The sequence below is a fragment of the Lithobates pipiens genome, unplaced genomic scaffold, assembly GCF_037356315.1.
Source record: "Lithobates pipiens isolate NorthernLeopardFrog02 unplaced genomic scaffold, aLitPip1_a1.2 Scaffold_18, whole genome shotgun sequence".
Taxonomy (NCBI): domain Eukaryota; kingdom Metazoa; phylum Chordata; class Amphibia; order Anura; family Ranidae; genus Lithobates; species Lithobates pipiens.
The window spans coordinates 480,550,636-480,570,628 of NW_027507758.1; the positions used below are offsets into that span (position 1 = coordinate 480,550,636).

Consider the following 19,993-nt stretch of genomic DNA (forward strand, 5'->3'; position numbering starts at 1 on the left):
CCCCCGGGCGGCAGCAAAGAAGAAAGCCGGGCGAGAAGACCCCCGAAGACGGAAGAAGACCCCGGAGCTGTGCAATAAACTATTTTAACCCTTGTGTGTTGTGTTTTTTTTTTTACTTTTTTTCACAGGTGAATGGGTAGGGGTACATTGTACCCCATACTCATTCACATAGGGTGGGGGGCCGGGATCCCCCTTATTAAAGGGGGCTCATGGATTCCGATAAGCCAGGGTTGTCCTCATCAACATGGGGACAAGGTACTTTGGGGTGGGGGGCCGTGCACCCCCCATGTTGAGGGCACGCGGCCTGGTACGGCTCAGGAGGGGGGGGGGCGCTCGCTCGTCCCCACCCCCTTTTCCTGGCCGGCCCGGGTAGCATGCTCGGATATAGACCTAGGGGGGACCCCCACGCCGCTTTTTCGGCGTAGGGATTCCCCTTTAAGTCCATACCAGGTGACGGGGCCAGCGACGCCTCCTTCGCTGGTCCCGGCTACCTGGAGCCGCGCTCAAAATGAGCGGACTTTTCTCCGGGCGGGAAAAGCCCGTTCATTTCAAAAGTACGGTGGACTGGCACACACACGGCCGTACTGTCTGCCAAAATGCGAGTCCGGCGGACAGATTGGTGTGCAAAACTACTTTCTTAGTCTGCCGGACTTTTGGGTAAAAAAAGTCTGCTGGACTTTTCCACCAGATTGTTTGATCGCATTAGTTGTGCACTCCACAAATCTGGCCTTTAGGGAAGAGTGGCAGGAAGAAAGCCATTGTTGAAAGAAAGCATAAGGCTATGTGTGGTGGAAAACAAACACTGCACATTACTCAGAACATACTATCCCCACCGTGAAACATGGTGGTGGCAGCATTATGTTTTAGGGATGCTTTTCTTTATCAGGGACAGCAAAGATGGACCTAGTTGATGGGACGATAGATGGAACCAAATACAGGGCAATCTTAGGCCGCGTACACACGGGCAGACTGTATGGCCTACTTAGTCCGTCATACAATCCGACGGACAGTCCGTCATACTTTCGAATGAACGGACTTGACCACACATGGATGCACAAACAGTCCGTCGAAAGCTTGCGCGATGACGTGTACAGCACGTACGACGGGACTAGAAATAGGAAGTCCAATACACAGCAATGCAACCTTCCGCCGTGTAAATCCTTTCTGAGCATGCGCCATTCTTAGTCCGTCGAACTAGCCTACTGACGAGCGAATTGTCCGCTGAAACCAAAGTATGACGGACAGAATTTCGAAAAATCCAAAATACTTAGTACGCCAGACTGTACGCTGAAAAAGTCAGCTGAAGCCCACACACAAGCGGACTGTCCGCTGAAATGTGTTTCGACAGACTAAGTAGGCCATACAGTCCGCCCGTGTGTACGCGGCCTTAGAAGAAAACCTGTAAAGAGTCTGCAAAATAATAGAGATTGGGGTGGAGGTTCACCTTCCAGCAGGATAACAACCCTAAACATATAGCCAGAGGTACAATGTAATGGTTTAGATCAAAGCATATTCATGTGCTAGAATGGCCCAGTCAAAGTCCAGACCTAAATCCAATTGATAATCTGTGGCAAGACTAGAAAATTGCTGTTCACAGATGCTCTGCAATCCATTTAAGCAATTTTGCAAAGAAAAATGGGCAAAAATGTCACTCTCTAGATGTGCAAAGCTGGTAGAGACATACCCAAAAAGACTTGCAGCTGAAATGACTTTGACTCAGGGGGACTGAATACAAATGCACGCCACACTTTTCAGAAATGTATTTAAAAAAATGTAAAAACCATTTATCATTTTCCTTTCACTTCACAATTATGTGCCACTTTGTGTTGTCTATCACAAAAAATCAGAATAAAATAAATTTTTTGGTTGTAACATGACAAAATGTGGAACATTTCAAAGGGTATGAATATGAGAGGGAGGTGCACAAAATACCCAGTGCATCCAATTGGTAAAGGTTTGCTTTAAGGAAATCTGTACAGAGTACAGATTTAATTTTAACAAGACTTAAAATAGAACTAAACCCATCGATTTAACCATTTCCCAAAACGTTACATGCAAGGCATGCTGTGAATGATAACTGTCACAGTTGCTCAACCAAACTGTTAAACCTTGAAATAGCTAGTGTCATAAGTGATCACATGTGCAGCACCATAGCAACTGCAGATCAAGCAAGGGTAAGATGGCAGCTTTTTGGGTTTAGTTCTGCTTTAACTGTATTGGCCAAAATCAAGCAAAAAGGTTAAAGCTTTCAGAATCCAACTATCATTCTCCAGTTCTCAAGCTGAATGGTGCCTACAGCACAGTAAGGTTAGGTTTTATTTGAGACCTGTTGATAAATAAGGCTCAAAGGGGGAATTCATAAAGGGTGTCATTGACAAAATTTTCAGTGTGTGCACAAGATTCATGAATTAATAGTATACAGGATTATATAGCGATATATAATCAGATATATAGCGCCAACAGTCTGAAATGCTTTACAATATAAATGGAGACAGTATGGTTAAACTAAAATGCAAGAGGGTTAGGAGGGCCCTGCTCAGGGAAGCTCACAATCTAATAGGGTGGGGCAAGTGGTACAGAAGGTAATAACTGTGAGGGAAAAGCTGATGGAAGAATTAGAATTTCATTAGTTGGTTGGAAGCAGGATAGGCTTCTCTGAATAGATGAGTTTTCTGGGATTGTCTAAAAGTGGGCAAAGTAGGAGGTAGCTGTATGGATGGATTGAGGTACAGGGTTCCAGAGGATGGAAGAAGCTCTGAAAAAGTCCTGAAAAAAACATGGGAGGAGGAGACAAGGGAATTAGAGAGCAGGAGGTCTTGGAAGGAGCGGAGAGGACAGTATGGGTACTTTATGGAGACAAGACTGGTCATGTAGCTTGGGGCAGGGTTGTAAATGACTTGTAATTTGGAAATTAGAAGCCAGTGGAGGGATTGGCAGAGAAGGGTGTCGCACACTGAGTGATTGGTAAGGTAGACAAGTCCAACAGCAGCATTCATGATAGACTGAAGGGAGAATAGCCTGTGTAAAGGTAGGCCTATGAGAAGGGAGTTGCAATAGTTAAGGCAAGAGGTAGCAAGGGAGTGAATACGTAGCTTGGTGGTTAAAAAAGGGGCATATTTTATAAAGAATGGAACCTAAGGGTTGATCTTGTTGTCCTTCCCTCAGAGCACAGTTTTTTCCCAGATGGGGTGCCTGGAGATGTCGGACAATTCCCTTCACCCAATGTTCAGCATATAAAACTTGTTTCACGGTTCACTTATACTGATTATGTTGTTATCTGTATTTACAAATTTAGTACGATGTAGTACTATTTACTATGTCTTGTTATATGGAAGTCAATGCACATTTTCCTTGTACCATTGATAATTCTGAATAAAAATTATTGAACTAAAAAGGGGCATATTTTTGAGATGTTACAGAGGTGAAGTCAACAAGACTTGGACAGTGATTGGACTTTGGGGTGAAAGGAGAGGTCAGAGTCCAGGACTATAACGAGTACCCTGACATGAGGGAGGAACTGATTTGTACAATTGATGGAAAAGCCAGGTAAAAGGGCATGGACAAGGGAGCAATATTACAAGCTAGGTTTTAGAATAATTTAGTTTAAGGAAGTGGTGTGACATGTGCACTGACATGTTGGTCAATAATGCAAGAGGAGACTGAAGGAGTGAAGTGAGGAGTAGAGAGGATTGGTCAGAGTGTTCATGCTGGACGCTTCCTTTCCAGCCACTTAGTCTATCACAGTCAGGAACATACCGGAGGAGTTTTGTACTGGGGTGGGCAGAGTCTGATAGACAGTTAGAAAGACTAGTTTCCCGTCAGGTCTCCCTTCCTTTGATTGACAGCGCATGGCAGATCCATAACTGCTATTCAGTCCAATAGCAGATTTCAAAATCCGTCCACTGCGATACGCTGTCAATAAAAAGCAAGGTGGACTTGATGGGGAACTAGGTCTCTCAAATATCCACAGGCTTCGCCCACCCAACAGGTGCTGCAGTCATAAGACTAGTTCTATTGTTTTATTTTCCCAAATATTGGCATTGCCTTATTTGGGTAATGACATCTCCAGTACTCCACCCCTTTGTCTAGATTTACTTTCAGCCAAGGAATCACCTGGTGACAGCTAAATGAGGTCTGGGATGAAACTCTGTGCAGGATGCACATTCATGGCAGCTTTCATTTACAGACATCCCCCCTCTGAGCACTGGTATCCTGCTGTATCCTAGCTCAGAGCTGGTGTTAATTACTGCCAGTTTCCTAATCTGCAAACTGGCAGTCATTTTTTAGGAATCTGTTTCTGCCATAGCGACAGGCTCTTAAAGTGACAATAGTAAAAACAATTTGAATTTGTTGCTTGTGTCAGTAATGTTACTGAAACCGGCTGGAATGCTAGCCTGAAACAGGTGCAGGTAGTTATAAAGGGACCTCCCGTCAGATACAGTGAGGGAAAAAAGGATTTGATCCCCTGCTGATTTTTTACGTTTGCCCACTGACAAAGAAATGATCAGTCTATAATTTTGATGGTAGGTTTATTTTAACATTGAGAGACAGAATAACAACTATAATATCCAGAAAAACACATTTAAAAAAAGTCATACATTTATTTGAATTTTAATGAATGAAATAAGTACCGTATTTATCGGCGTATAACACGCACTTTTTTCCCCTTAAAAGCAGGAGAAAATCGTGGGTACGTGTTATACGCCGATCCCCCGAAATTCTGAGCCTCTGGGCGGCTTTCAGCCGCCTTCGGCTCTTCAGGGCGACTTTCGACCGCCTTCGGCCATTATCGGCGGCTTTCGGCCATCTTCGGCCGTTCTCAGAAGCTTTTGGCCGTTCTCGGAAGCTTTCGGCCGCCTTCGGCTCTTCTCGGCAGCTTTGGGCCACCTTCGGCCATTCTCGGCAGCTTTCGGCCACCTTCGGCCGTTCTCGGCAGTTTTTGGCCGCCTTTGGCTCTTCTCGGCGGCCGAAAGCTGCCGAGAATGGCCGAAAGCTGGTGAGAAGAGCCGAAGGCGCCGGAGGCCCGCCGAGAACTACCGCACGCTGCCGAGATACACATCCGGCTCTGTATCTCGGCGGCGGCATTTAAAAAAAATAAAAATACAAATAGCAAAATATATAGACAAGGCTGCAATGGGGGACAAGACTGTATAAGGCTGCAATGGGGGACAAGACTGCAATGGTGGACAAGGCTGCAATGGTGGACAAGGCTGCATAAGACTGCAATGGTGGACAAGGCTGCAGATGACACTGATGGGCATATAAATGTAAGTTTTTTTTTTCCCCTTAAACTTCCCTCCTAAAAGTTTTTTTTCTTAAAATTCCCTCCTAAACTTGGGGTGCGTGTTATACGCTGGCGCGTGTTATACGCCGATAAATACGGTATTTGTCCCCTTCTCAAAACATGACTTAGTACTTGGTGGCAAAACCCTTGTTGGCAATCACAGAGGTCAGAAGTTTCTTGTAGTTGGCCACCGGGTTTGTACACATCTCAGGAGGGATTTTGTCCCACTCCTATTTGCAGATCCTCTCCAAGTCAGCTCTCTCCACATATTTTCTATGGGATTAAGGTGTGGAGACTGGCTAGGCCACTCCTTAATGTGCTTCTTCTTGAGCCACTCCTTGGTTGCCTTGGCCTTGTGTTTTGGGTCATTGTCATGCTGGAATACCCATCCACGACCCATTTTCAATGCCATGGCTGAGGGGAGGAGATTCTCTCCCAAGATTTGATGGTACATGGCCCTGTCCATCGTCCCTTTGATGTTGTCCTGTCCCCTTAGCAGAAAAACATCCCCAAAGCATAATGTTTCCACCTGCATGTTTAACGGTGGGATGGTGTTTTTGAGCTCATAGGCAGCATTCCTCCTCCTCCAAACACGGCGAGTTGAGTTGATGCCAAAGAGCTGATTTTGGTCTCATCTGACCACAACACTTTCACCCAGTTCCCCCGTGAACCCAGAGCCCAGTTCTCCTGTGAATCATTCAGATTTTCATTAGCAAACTTTCCGATGGGCCTGTACATATGCTTTCTTGAGCAGGGGGACCTTGTGGTGCTGCAGGATTTCAGTCCTTCACGGCGTAGTGTGTTACCAATTGTTTTTTGGTGACTATGGTCCCAGCTGCCTTGAGATCATTGACAAGATTCTCCCATCTAGTTCTGGGCTGATTCCTCCATGTTCTCATGATCATTGAAACTCCACAAGGTGAAATCTTGCATGGGGCCCCAGACCGGGAAAAATCAACAGTCATTTTATGTTTCTTCCTTTTGCGAATAATCTCACCAACTGTTATCACAATCTCACCAAGCTTCTTGGCGATGGTCTTGTAGCCCATTCTAGCCTTGTTTAAGTCTCCAATCTTGTCCCTCACATCTTTGGACAGCTCTTTGGTCTTGGCCATGGTGGAGATATTGGAATTTGATTGATTGCCTCTGTGGCCAGGTGTCTTTTATACAGGTAATGAGCTAAGATTAGAAGCACTCCCTTTGAGAGAGTGCTCCTTATCTCAGGTCATTACCTGTATAGAAGACACCTGGGAGCCATAAATCTTGCTGATTGATAGGGGATCAAACACTTATTTCGCTCATTAAAATGCAAATCAATTTATAACTTTTTTGAAATGTGTTTTTTCTGGATATTTTTGTTGTTATTCTATTTCTCACTGTTAAAATAAACCTACCATTACATTAGTAAAAAAATAAAAATAAACCTACCATTAAAATTATAGAATAATCATTTCTTTGTCAGTGGGAAAACATACAAATCAGTAGGGGATTAAATACTTTTTACCCTCACTATAATCCTTGGTTCACACTGGTGCGATCTGAAATGCGATTTGACATGTCAAATCAGCAGCAATGGCACCGTCCTAATCAGTGCGATGCCGCAATTGTTGATTTTAATTGCCGACTCACCAATTTCAAAAAGTCGTTTCTGTACTACTTTTTGCGATTTTCATTGACATCTGTGCAGAAGCCCGCACAGATGTCTGTGAAATCCCTGCCGAAATCGGACTGCCATGCAGGAGCTTCATTCCCGCAGCTCAGTGTGAACCTAGGCTAAGTGACATAAATGCTTCATTGGTTCCCCCAGAATATGAGTTCTCTTTTTTCTTTGAAAATAAGTGCAAAACTCACACATCAAGCATCAGCTGTCAATGTAAATGAGCCCAGGTGTTGTAAATCAAGACAGGACCATATTCCATTGCCTGATTCAATCAGTTCAATTTATTCTGAGCAGCATGAAAGGAAAAACAATCTTCCGATATTCCTCAGAGGAAGGGAGGGGGGTTATGCTTTGGGGGGGGGGGGGGTTGACTTATCATATTTACTGCCGGAGAGGCCAGTAAATTGTTGTCTCGTTGCTGGCTCCTCCGGTAGTGAAGACACAGCTTGACATTAAGGAAGTCTGACATTTCATGTGCAAAATCCATCCTCTCTCCCTGTCCCTGCTACACAAGTGCACACTCTTCCCCTGAGCTGCCTCTCCAGTTTTCCAGCAGGCATAAACAACTGTCATAAAATATGTCATTATAGACATAGTGTCCATGGAATACAAATGGAACGGTAATGTATAAATGTAACATTTAAAATAATTTAAAAAAAATAATAACTTTAATCTTCAATTAAACTTTACCTTACTGACTAATTTTTTAATAAAAGCACGGCAGTGAAATAATTGATTAATCAACTTTGTAACTAGTATAGATTGCCTAACATTTTTGTACCAGCTTTTGAACAATCTATCATGCCTAGTAAGGAACAATAACATTTTATTCACAATCATACAGAGCTGTTGCTGTATCCAGATAATTAGTTAGGGGCCCATAGGCACAGCATTCCATAGACACAGCACCGTCCACAAATCCACACTGCAATCTGCAAAATGTGAACATTTCCCATTGGATATAATGAATAGATCAAAATCCTGTACAACAATAAGAGTAATGCTCAGTGTATACCACCAAGCTGGACAAACTTCAATCTGAAAATCGAAGGAGCTCAGTAGGAAATTCTTGGCTGAACATTTAACTGCAGCCAATCAAATGCAGTCACTGTTCAGGTATTCTGACAGCTGCAGAAGGTGGACAGATTCTTCCATCCATGCGGTTTAGTGTAGATAGGAGAACCTATTGATTTCTCGCCTTTAGTTTGAAGGACTGAACGCGAAAAATCGTAACATGTAAAAAAAGTTGATTCTTTCACTTCCCTTGCTTTATAGTTCGAAATCTGTCAGAAAGGTAAAACTGGGCTTTAAAGTGGACAGGAGTTTCCATGGGTAATATTCCAGATCTGTGTTTTCTTTATATTTTAATGCAGAGATCCCACAAGCACTGCCGCTCATGGCAACCAATCATAAAAGAGCTGTCTCGTATGCAGCATAATGTAGTATAAATAAATTCTATGCTTTTATCGGTTAATATGGGCCTGAGTGCATGTGTATACTGCAATAGCTCCAATAAATGTTAAGTTGTAGTTGTACCCCTATTATATAAAGAGACTATAAAGTGCAAAATGGTAGTGCTAAGGGTAAAATATATATTTTTATATATGTAACAATTAAACCCACATGAAAACTCACATGCCAGGTAAAAGTAATTTTGTATACTGGATAGTCACTTTGCACCACTTGTCTCTCATTAGCAACAAGTGTGGCACGAGATCTGGGTTGGCCTAGCTGTTCCTGATGCAGAGCACCACACTAAGTACATGTTACCCAATTCAAGGCAAGCGTAATAGGTAAGGGATCCGATTTCATAAGTTAAGGATGTTTCTTGAGGTTAAAAAAAGACAAATATATATAGATATATATATATACTTATTTATATAATAAAAAATTAAGGAGTTAAGAATGTAAAAACCTAAAAGTGCTTTTTTTGTGGGGCAAGTGACCCCTATAAACTGGAGGGGTTGGTGGAGACTGTAACATCCCACGTAGCTCTCCCTCCTTAGTCCCTGGAGAGCGCTGGGGTGAGGTAAGGCTGCATGTGTCTGCGAGTCTCTGGGCACTGCTCCCCCCTCTGGTGAAGCTCATAAGATGGTGCAGTAGTACAGGTAACTGGACCAGGAGGAGGGAGCTGAGGAGGAGTCAGATGTCAGGAGGTCACAGGCATTGCCGGCGAGCGGGGGACAGGGCTGCGGTGGGGGCAGCGCTGTGTCAGGAGTAATGCGTATAATGAGGCGGTGCATGCACAATGCCATTTTGCTGTGCTGGTTGGCGGGAGGCCATGTATTCCGTGTAACTGATTGTCACCTTCTCACTTCGGTACCTGTACCAAAAACACAGTGATACATGAAATGCTTAAACACATAAAAATGTAAGGTGATAAACAGAAACATCTGCATGTTTTTAGTCAATAAGCATCAAAGCTGACTACATACCTATGGATTAGTCAATCTGTAGGATACCTGGACTTTAGGAAGACAGATCTGTGCATGCATCCCATCATTTTCATTAAAGTGGAATTCCAGACAAAATAATGTAAACATCTTAGGTAAATACCTCATTATGTCATGTCTTACTCTTATAGCTGAAAGCCTTCTCTGTGTGTACAGTTTAACACCCTTACCCCTTGAAATTATGAAAATGGTGCTAGCTTATCTTCTATTGAAGAAGTTCCTCCTTAGGATGCAACATGTATAGGGGGACAGATCCTGGATTGTGATGTCATCCCATGATCATCTTACTAGCAGCGTTGTGCCGGTCTGTAATATTGTGCTCGTGTTTAGCATTTAGTGCCGTATCCTGTAAGTGGATTTTTATCTTTATATGAGCAGTATTAAAATTTGAAACGTAGAACACTAGTGGCTCTTTTTTTTGCCTTTTTATGAATGTATACCCATGCTTGGTGGCGAGGAGAGAGGAAAGTTTGAGGACACCAGAGGAATAACCCCTGAAGGGGGCAAATGCTTTTTTGAACTTACTGGTGATTTAGAGGTCATATTTTGGAGCTGAGCAGCCATCATTCACTGTTGGTGGAGGCACGAATGACACTTGAATTTTTGTTTTTACAAAGATATATCACTTTGAAGCATAGTGGTGGATTTGTTTATTTCTTTGGACTTTAGTATATGATTTGATTTATTTCATAAAACATTTTTTTATTCACTACTTTTGTTAGTAACATATCATTGTATTTGGAGATTGTCATTATTCACTAGTTTGATTGTATTTAAAGGCTGTGCTGTACTATATTGTGATTATATTCGTTTGGAGGGTGTGGTGAAATCGTCTTTAGAGTGTTCAGCTTGCAACTTTTGTTCATTTTTGCAATATCTGGTGTTTATTATTTATTTCATATTTATTTATTTTTTAATCGATTGCACTGATTGATTGGAATATAATATCTGTCAGTACATGTTTAGAAATCTCTGTTAAAGAGATTTTTGTACTTACATCTCCACTGGAGTCTAGATGTGTGCATCTTGGGTGAATGGCATGTAAATTATGTAAAAAAACATTTAGAGATACTTTAGTTTGTGTGGAAAAAAAGCTATAGCTTTTATATTGCCGATTTAATACCTGTGCAAAGTTAATTACAATATTGATTTTCAAAACAGGTGTAGTTGTGCTTTAAGTAGCACCTAAAATTTCATACAAATGCCGGCATCCTAAGCTAAATTCCTTGTTGGGATTTATTTACTAAAGGAATAGAGCAGGTTAACTTTGCAAAGTGAATTTTCACCTTGTAAATTTGATGAAAATACACTTTGCAAAGAAGACCCAATCACATGCATGGAAACTTGGAAAAAAAATGTATTTTGGTTGCACAGGTTTGTGAATTTCCCTTAAAAAGTAAAAATTCACTTAGCTAAGTGAACAGTCTAAATCCCTTTATTAAATCAAACCAATTGTGAGCAAATACAGTAATATTTAGCCAACGTACAGGTAATTCTAGATGACAAAATGGTATTATTGACTTATCAATATTAGTTAATAGGACAATAGCAAAAAAAGCTACTGGGACATCTCCCCCATAGAACCTGTTCCCACTCCCAAGTAGTTTACTGACAACCAGATTAATAATAGAAATATGAGCCGCATTCAATGACAAAGTCCCCTGCACCGCAAAAGGTGTCCAGGATTGCTCCCCTGCCCATAAGGCAGCATCAGAGAGAGCCCTATAGGAACCTTTCATGACTTCAGAGGAAAAAAGTTTCCCTAACTTCATCTCTGGGTTGTAAATTCACCACTCTAAGGGGAGGGAGAGTCTGGTTTTGGAAGTCAGATGCATGGGATGGTCCAGAGACAGCTTGTTTATGTTGCCAGAATGTTGAGTTGCATCAGTTTGGAACATGGGCAATTAGTACTGTCTCAAAAGACCATGAGATCCAGCACTCTCATGCAGACACATACTGAGAGAGACCTTTGAGCCTTGAAGTTTGATGTGCAAGTGTGCTGGGATAGAAATTTGCCGCAGTGCAATAGGGTGCTGGACAAAGCCACTTTTAGAATCAGGCCCCGATAGCCTTGGAGATGGTTGCAGTGATGATTTTAGATCCTGTGGAATTTCTGCCAAGATTGCACAGAATGGCAGATGTGGTCCCTTAGGGACAGAGGAGACTGATCCTTCAGCAGATCATTTAAGTAACCCCACCACCGAGAGCAGAGCAGAGCCAACAATGGAGCAAGCACCTTTGTGAAAAATCAAGGGGCCGTAGACAAGCCCTTAGGAAGAGTGACTATTTGGTATTGCAGATCATCCATTCCAAAACTCAGATAATAATGGTTTTGTGGTAAAATGGGGGATGTGCAGGTAGGCATCCTTGATATCCATGGGAGCCAGAAAATCCCCCTGAAGAAGGGACACAATGACCAATCTCATATTCTCCATGTGAAATTTCTGTATCGGTAGGAACACGTTTGCGACATTTTAAGTTCAGAATTGGACGCAATTCTTCAATGGGCTTTGGAACCATAAAAAGGTTTGAATAAAACCTTTGAAAGCATTTTCCTGCTTGAATGAGAGCAGCAACCCCTAAGAATAGTTGTTGCATGCCAGCTATTAGTATCGCCTGGACAGCGAATGGGCTTTGTTTGAGAACATAAAGTAAGTGTGAAATTCCAGCTGGTAGACCTTGGAAAAAATGCTCAGAACCCAGAGGTCCGAAATAAATTTGAACCAGAAAGCTGTGAAAGCTGACAAATGTCTCCCACTTCGAAAAGAGGGGGTTTCATGTCACTGGCCTTGGCACCTGACTTGGCTAGTTTGGAAGGCTATGTCTTCTTATGGAAAAAAAATTCCAGTCTTAGCCCTGATGTTGGAAGTCATGGAAGGATGAAAGGAACCACTTTCTAACATCCAGAGTGAAATACCTACTGAAGGAGGCACAAGCCCTCTTTCTTTTGGAGAAGAAGAGTATTTTTATGCCTATGATCTTCTTGATGTACTTATCTCAAGGAAAAGGGCCTGCCCTGGAGAGTTGACATAGAAAATTAGCCAAGGCATTTACACAGTATCGTAAAGCTGTATGCAACAATGTTAATCAACTGTGAACAGAAGCATCCCTAATGACCTAGGGTCTCAAGCCATACATTTTGTCCAGACCACAATTAATCTGAAGGACAGTCATGGAAGCAGGCTGCATGGCAGGGCTAGCCAGGGAAAAATGGCTTTCAAGTGACTCTAAACTTTGGACTAAAAAAAGAAAATTCTATACAAGTATGTATTATTAACTCAAAAAGTACCTTTTATTGCTCTCAGCGTCCTCCAGATTTTCAATTCCTATTTTATTTTTGTTTTCTGCTGTGATCTGACTTCCTGTTAGAGGGTGGCTAAGTTTGTTCTTTATGGACCCACTGTATGTTCAGGACGTCCAGGAGCTCACAGAGGACAATACAAGGAGGCAGAAAAACACAGTACTTTCATAAAATAGATTACAGGGCCATTGATATATATAGATTTTTGGATAATAGTATTGTTTAGTGCCACTTTAGAGAGAACCTCCAGCTTCTTATCTACTGAATCCTTGAACATTGGGGCAAGAAGTAACAGGAACCACCACAGGAAAGCCCACATACGTAAAAAGCTTTCCTCAATATGATACTATAAAGCTAACTGCTTGGAATGAGAGCACAGCTTCTCAGGGTGAAGCCAGTCTCCATATAGGATATACTCAATGAGTGAGTGGACTGGACAAATCTTAGATCTTATCGGAATTTTATAAATCCCTTAATGGACACCCTGGGGTGTGCAGATTCAGGCTGCTCTAATGCCAAGAAAGAATGTACTGCGTCTATGAACGCAGAAATCAACTTAGACTTCGGTACTGGATGAATCCTCTCAATTCATGGCCTCTGATGATGAAGGATCCTCCTCTTGTAAATCCACCTCCTCTGGAGCCTCATCAGGTTCAATAGTGAATTCAAAGGCTGAATCTGGAGGGTAGGCAGAAATGGCATGGGTGTGCAACTCTTAACAAGGGCTGAAATTCTATCCATGAACTCAGACAGCGTGGCAGAAAATTCTTCAGAATATGACCACAAGAGGACAGGGATTCAAAAAGGGGGCAGCTACAAGAGAGCAAGGAACCAGGCCCATGTACAGCAGTAGTAACACCCCCCTACAATGAAGCCTTAAACTGAGGCTGAGCTACTATGATCCTCAGGACCCTTGACTCTATGATCTGCCATACCTTCAAAACCGTGCCCTAGAAGGGGCTTGCACAACCACCGCTGTGATGGAATGGGGAGCATAATGCCTCAGTACATCACCTGTATGTCTCTTCCAAAGGCACAGTTTGCTATACTGGCCAAGCATGAGAAATTGCCACCAATCCGAACAGAGGTCCTAGAGTGCGATAGAGTCAATATCCAAAGGCACAACAGCACTACCACAAGTGATCTGCAGAATAGCGCCACCCAGGAGGAAAAGGGTGTCAATGCAGTGTTAATATCTGAGCTTTTGAAGCCCCCACCAGTAAGCATGACCAGAAAAAATAGCCCCCAACAGGGAAATAAAAAACAGGGATACCCTTGGTTCTGAATGTTTAAAAGGCTTCTGCTAGTGCTGCATGATTAATCGTTAAAAAAATTGCTATCTCGATTCAACCCCCTCTCGATCTTAATCCAGCATTTCCATGCTCCTATGTGCAGAGCCATTCTCTGCTCAGAGCTGTAAAAAAAAGGTAGCAAATGTTTATCAACATTCCTCAGTGCTGGAAGATAAAGAGGAACATTGTCATCATTTTGTTCTTTTAGATCAAATGGATGAACCGTCGGTCTGTAAATGAGGTCAGTTTAACCACTTAAAGACTAAGGCTTTTTCTTGTTGCTTGTTGCTTACAAGTAAAAATCTGTATTTTCTGCTAGAAAATTACTTGGGACCCCCAAACATTATATACAGTATATATTTTTAGCAGAGACCCTAGAAAATAAGATGGCGGTTGTTGTAATATTTTATGTCACACTTTATTTGCGCAGCGGTCTTTGAAATGCATTTTTTTGCGAAACAATACACTTCAATGAATTTAAAAAAACGTAACAGTAAAGTTAGCCCAATTTTTTTTGGTATAATGTGAAAGATGATGTTATGCCGTGAGAATCGTGATCTTTATTCTAAGCAAAAAAATTGTGATTCTCATTTTAGCCAGAATCGTGCAGCTCTAGCTTCTGCCCTGACTTACTGGTCAAACAAAGGAAAATTGAGAAGTTAACCATTTTCTTACTTTGCTCTCCTGGATGGGCACACCTATGCAGGGGTCTTTAGAGTCTGGGCTCTGCACTAAGAAGACCATGGCCCTGGATGTGTAGAGCATCCTGCGGCTAACTCCATACATTGAACTTGGTGCTAAGGTGATTGCCTACAGAAGAATCCAGTGCATAGCACACCATTACAGGCCAGACCTGCGTCTTCATTGCAGTGAGGTCTGGGTACAGTCGCCAAAGTGCTGGCTAAGAGACAATCTATGTGGGAGCTGCAATAAAAAGCTGCAGTGTCTATGGTGCAGCCAATTTGAGAGAAGGTTCAGCAGAGAAAAAAAATCCAGAAAACAAAATTAACATATGAGAAGGCAAGCTTCTCTCAGCAGAGAGAAGACGTCCATAACCTAAGGACGCTAGCAAAAAACTGAGGCTAGCTGGGAGTGGGAGGAGTTTATCCCAGCAGCTTTTTTTTTCAGTGTCCAACCAGCTGATGGTAGGTGCATAAAGCACAGTTATAAAGACTTAGGAGCCTGTGTTCTGTATTGTGTGGTCAGGAAAGTACTGTTACATGATAAATAGGGAAATAACACTAGATGTCTTTAATGTAATGAGAATTTTGTAATTTTTGTTACAGATAAACATATAGTACCCTAAAGTAACTTACCTTGTGAGTTTGATGCTTTTCCTATACTCATTAGTAATAGGAGCTTTAAAGCCGCCTTTCCTGAGCAGAGAGTCTATTGTCTGAATCTGATCCCAGTCTGGGAAAACACATATACATATTAAGATATGCAGACACTTCAAAATTACAAAAGTCATTACAAAACTGGCTACAATAAAAAAAAATTCACTTTTAGCTGTGTGCTCTCTCCTTATGATCCTTAACCAGAAAGAGAAAAGTATACACCAACCACAGGAAACTTGCAGTTGCCCATAGGTCAAGAAACTACTTAGTCCCAGCATGCTTTGCAAATAACAAAATGAGTCATATACAGTATTTCTGCAACGTCCCACCAATTATTTCAGTACAGTTCTTTTTTTTCTTCCATCTTATTTAGTCCTAGTGGAGGCTTGGTCCATAAACACTAAGCAACAGATCACTTGCCCCAAGTAGCCAACCAGGCTTTACCATGTACTGGGTGAACAGGGATAGACACAGGTCTATACTAATGTTATATATGTTACATGTTATATAACAGACTCAATTACAATACTGATATATGGCCATGGGTTTATTCATTAAAGCAAAGCTCAGTGGCTGCAAGAATATTATAGCCATTGCATCTGTAGCCAGATCTGTAAAAAGATTAATTTGGATTGGCTGCTTAAAACTTTGCTAGTAGTCTTTACATTTTGCAGATGATGACCTGAATTGAGCGCCGCTCAAACCTGGATGATAACAGGTGTCCCTGTCGGTATTCAGAAAGTGGGAGCAGGCGTCAGGTACTAATTCAGAAGTGTGGGCATATGTGGGATAGGACGAAGCTCAACCCAACCTAGTGCCTCAGATATGGATATGGCTGTGAATGACCTCAACCAGCGCTGCTCCAGCCACTCCCTCCAAAATGTTTTGCCCCGCCTGCCAGGGCTTGTCAAGCGTGACAAAACATGTCAAGGGAAGTGGCCGGAGCAGCGTTGGCTGAGGCCATTCACGGCCATATCCACATCTGAAGCACTGGGTTGGTTTGAGCGGATTCTTATCCCACATATGCCCACACTTCTGAATTGAATGTTGACAGGATAAGATGAAATGGACTGATATTTGATATTTACAGTAGACTCTTCAACATGCTCACTTCATAAAGTTGAAATTGCTCTCCTTCTTATTATTATTCTTTACCGTTCTGATTGCAAAAACTGATCACTCCACTGTAAATTATTCCCTGGTCTGCTAGTGGAATGGCAATGGCTTACATGTTTTCTACAGCAGGTAATGCTGTGACAGTCCATAGTCTAGGCTGTTCTTAGAATTGCTGTACAACACAGTGTATCAATCTGAATGGCGTTAATAATCACTTAAAAAAAAAAAAAATACACTTTTTTTGCAGGTAAAAAAAAAGTGCATTTATTTAATTATTTTTTTGGAGCCTGTAAGCATTGCACCAGTGATCAGCAGATCGCTTGTGCCATGCAGGTCTCCTGCAGACCTGTCAGTGTATCTGTGTGCCCGTACATCCCTAAAAATCTGTAACATGTTCCCAAAGGTGAACTTTTTCTTTAAAGAAAATTAGCATGAAAGCCATACATCGACGCACACTAAAAGCACAGGTTAATGCATGTGAAAAAAATATGCAAACATTCAAATTATAAGTACACATTACTACATCTTGTCTTTGTGTAAGAATGAACGAGGAAAAAAATATATATAAAAGGTAGAGACACTGAAATAGAGACACCTTGTTCCTTGGCGACTTCTGGCAGGTAGGTGGCTGTGCGTTTTACTCCTTTTTCATTTAGGAATTCAATTCGGATTCCATGGACTCCAACCTGAATGGGAAAGTTAAAAGAACTAGACAGAGTTGAACCCTTTTGAGTGGAAACATTTAATAAATGATTATGAAGACTTTTGGAATGAACTGTCATAAAATAAAAATAAACAATGCTATACACAGGAGAAAAATGGACTGAATATATTTGTCTACTGGCAGACCATAGAATTGTGTTATTTGTAATGAACATTCACTGCTCAGAGGACCCAATTATCAGCATGTTTATTTCTGCATATCTACTAGGAGGGAACAATGGTGAATGTGCTAAAGCTCTACAATCTGCTGAATTGTCTTCCTGTGCGAATCCAGTATCCCCAGATGTGCTCAGTGGGCAGAACATGTGCTGCTTGGCTGCAAACATTGAGGTAAAATCTATTTTTGTGAAAATTGCATTTAAAGTATTTAATTTACAAAAAAAAAGACAAAGAAGATCTAACTTTGTAAATGTAGACTTGTTTCCTATCTGTATCAGCTGATCATAAATTTTTTTTTTTTTAAAAGGTATAGGCAAAACTGTATCAGCTAATCACATAGCTGGAGTAGATTAGCCAAGTGTAAAGCCAGCAGGCATTTTTGAAGTGGAACATCAGGCAGATAGAAAAATGCAGTGATGCTCATTCTCTTTCACTGATTTGACATAGCTATGCTGCTGTGGAAATTTTTGACATGGCCGCATGTTGTACTAGTGACGCCCCAATCACAAGACTGACTGCTAAAATCCTTTATCAGGCAAAACAGTTCTCTTCTTTGTACTTGGCTGTTTGCTGAGAGTTCAGTGAATCAGTATTCTGTATAAACTAGCTAAAGTAAGCGTTCTGCTGTATAGAAAGCACTTTTTCTAGCAACAGGTAAGGGTGACGTGTAAATGCTCCACTATTTCCCACAAAGCAGCATTCGGTGCCTGCTCACACAGCAAAATAATGTTAGGTGGATAATGTGTTGCCAAGCCCTATAAAAACAAATATATTCAGAAAGTCAACATTTGCATGGGATTTTCAGTGGATTCCCAGGATGACACGTGCATCATATGGTCCTGACAAGGGTAGGCATTGAACACTTACTTTAGCTAGTGAATACAGAGTACATGTTTACACTAAAGGTAAAATCAAGCTTATATTGTGTTTGCTGGCCCAAAAAATTCCCCATAATAGCCCTATGCATTCAGGGACCTGCGTTCCAGGCATTCATCCCTGAATGCATAGGGCCCTAAAAGGTTAGAGGGCAGAGGGCAGAGGTGGGCAGGTCAAACTTCATAACTACACTTAGGAAGCTCCTAGCTACATAGGACAAAATACTACATTGTACTTGTCCCACAGGGGGCAGAACAGTGTAAACAAAATGATAGGGTTTCTTTCAAAACCTCAATAAAAATGTATTGAAATAGAATAATGATGAATAGATAGAATATTTGAACAGATATAAAAACATCATCTTAAAAAAAGTTCTAAATCGAAACAAAAAAGGTAAAAGAAAGTTGACCTACAACCTTTATAGATTCTTTTTAAAATTACTAAATCACCTCCCAGTCCAGAAAGTCGCCTACATCTTCAAAGTTGGTGAGCAGAGACACGGAGCATGTCAGCTTGGGCAGCTCCTCGCGGGTTAGAGGAGGAAAGCGGCTGTCCTTAAGGGCACTGCAGAATGAAAAACCAATAGAAATACATTTTTATACTTGTAGTATGCATAGTAGATGTTAAACATTTGGATCAGTAAGCCAAGTATGCTGACAAAAGTAAATTATGCATTTCACTATATCCCGCATTTAAGGTTTCTGGTTTTACTCTGCTTTTTTGAAAGCTGAGAACAATCATTTTATCAACATAGCATGTATTGGTTGAGAAGTTTATTACCAGCCATATCAGAGTAGTTTATTTCCAGCTAGATCATGCTGGCTGACATTTGAAAACCTGGGACACGTTTGTTTAATGGCAAATGCAGTACAACCAGGAAAAATAATTTTGTTGCTGTACATAAGGAATTAAAAGCACTTCAATAAAACAGGTACAGATGAGATGCCAATTGGGTTCAGGCAGATGCATACTGGCCAACTGCTCTCAAGGGAAAAAGGACTGGATGAGTGAGAAACTATATAGGAAGCACTGGCAGCTTCTCCTCCTCTTTCCACTTACTTCAATAACTTAACAACACTTAGCCAAGATGCAAAAAAAAAAAATAATAAATCAATAGAAGTAAAATAAGTAAAAGATAAATAAACACATTGGGGGTTATTTACTAAAGGATAATCCACTTTGCACTGAAAGTGCACTTGGAAGTATAGTCACTGTAGATCCGGAGGTGGACATGCAAGGAAAATAAAAAACAGTATTTTGCACATGATTGGATGATAAAATCAGCAGAGCTTCCACTCATTTCAGATCTACCCCTTAGATTTAGAGTGACTGCACTTGAAAGTGCACTTGCAGTGCAAAGTGGATTTGCCTTTCGTAAATAACCCCCCTTGCCCTTTGCAAACAGAATAATATTTATTTTCTATTTTCCACTTAAAAAAATAATAACTGAAAGCCTAAAGCCTGCTATAAATAATCTACTCCTCGCTTTCTTCCAGTTTTTGGAAAATCCAGTTCCAATAGTTTAACCACTTCCAGCAAGTGGGGACGTTGCTGGCAAAGTCCAATTTCAGTTTTTCACTTTTTCCACATTTTGTTATGTTATAGCCTTATTCCAAAATGGATTAAATTCATTATTTTCCTCAAAATTCTACAAACAATACGTAATTTAAACGTGAAAGAAGTTTGTTTAAAATCTTTGAAAATGTATTAAAAATAATAAAAAAAAAAAAAAAGTATTCCCAGCCTTTGCCATGACACTCAAAATTGAGCTCAGGTGCATCCTGTTTCCACT

The 19,993-nt window shown here is 41.3% G+C and overlaps 1 protein-coding gene across 3 annotated transcripts in view; it reads right to left on the reverse strand.

Annotated features, from left to right (window-relative positions):
• Positions 1 to 7,202: 7,202 nt before the first annotated feature.
• The window catches only part of AMMECR1L (AMMECR1 like), a 62,923-nt gene continuing 50,132 nt past the window's right edge, over positions 7,203 to 19,993 (reverse strand). For 2 of the 3 annotated variants that reach the window (XM_077488399.1, XM_077488398.1), the window contains 4 exons: positions 18,651 to 18,765; positions 17,039 to 17,129; positions 15,307 to 15,403; positions 7,203 to 9,267 (listed from right to left, as the gene is read on the reverse strand). In XM_077488399.1, the coding sequence (XP_077344525.1) occupies positions 9,156 to 9,267; positions 15,307 to 15,403; positions 17,039 to 17,129; positions 18,651 to 18,765 (415 nt within the window). In that variant the 3' untranslated portion in view covers positions 7,203 to 9,155. Of the gene's footprint in view, positions 9,268 to 10,394; positions 10,423 to 15,306; positions 15,404 to 17,038; positions 17,130 to 18,650; positions 18,766 to 19,993 lie in introns of all 3 variants that reach the window. The other variant, XM_077488400.1, reaches the window with a different exon arrangement.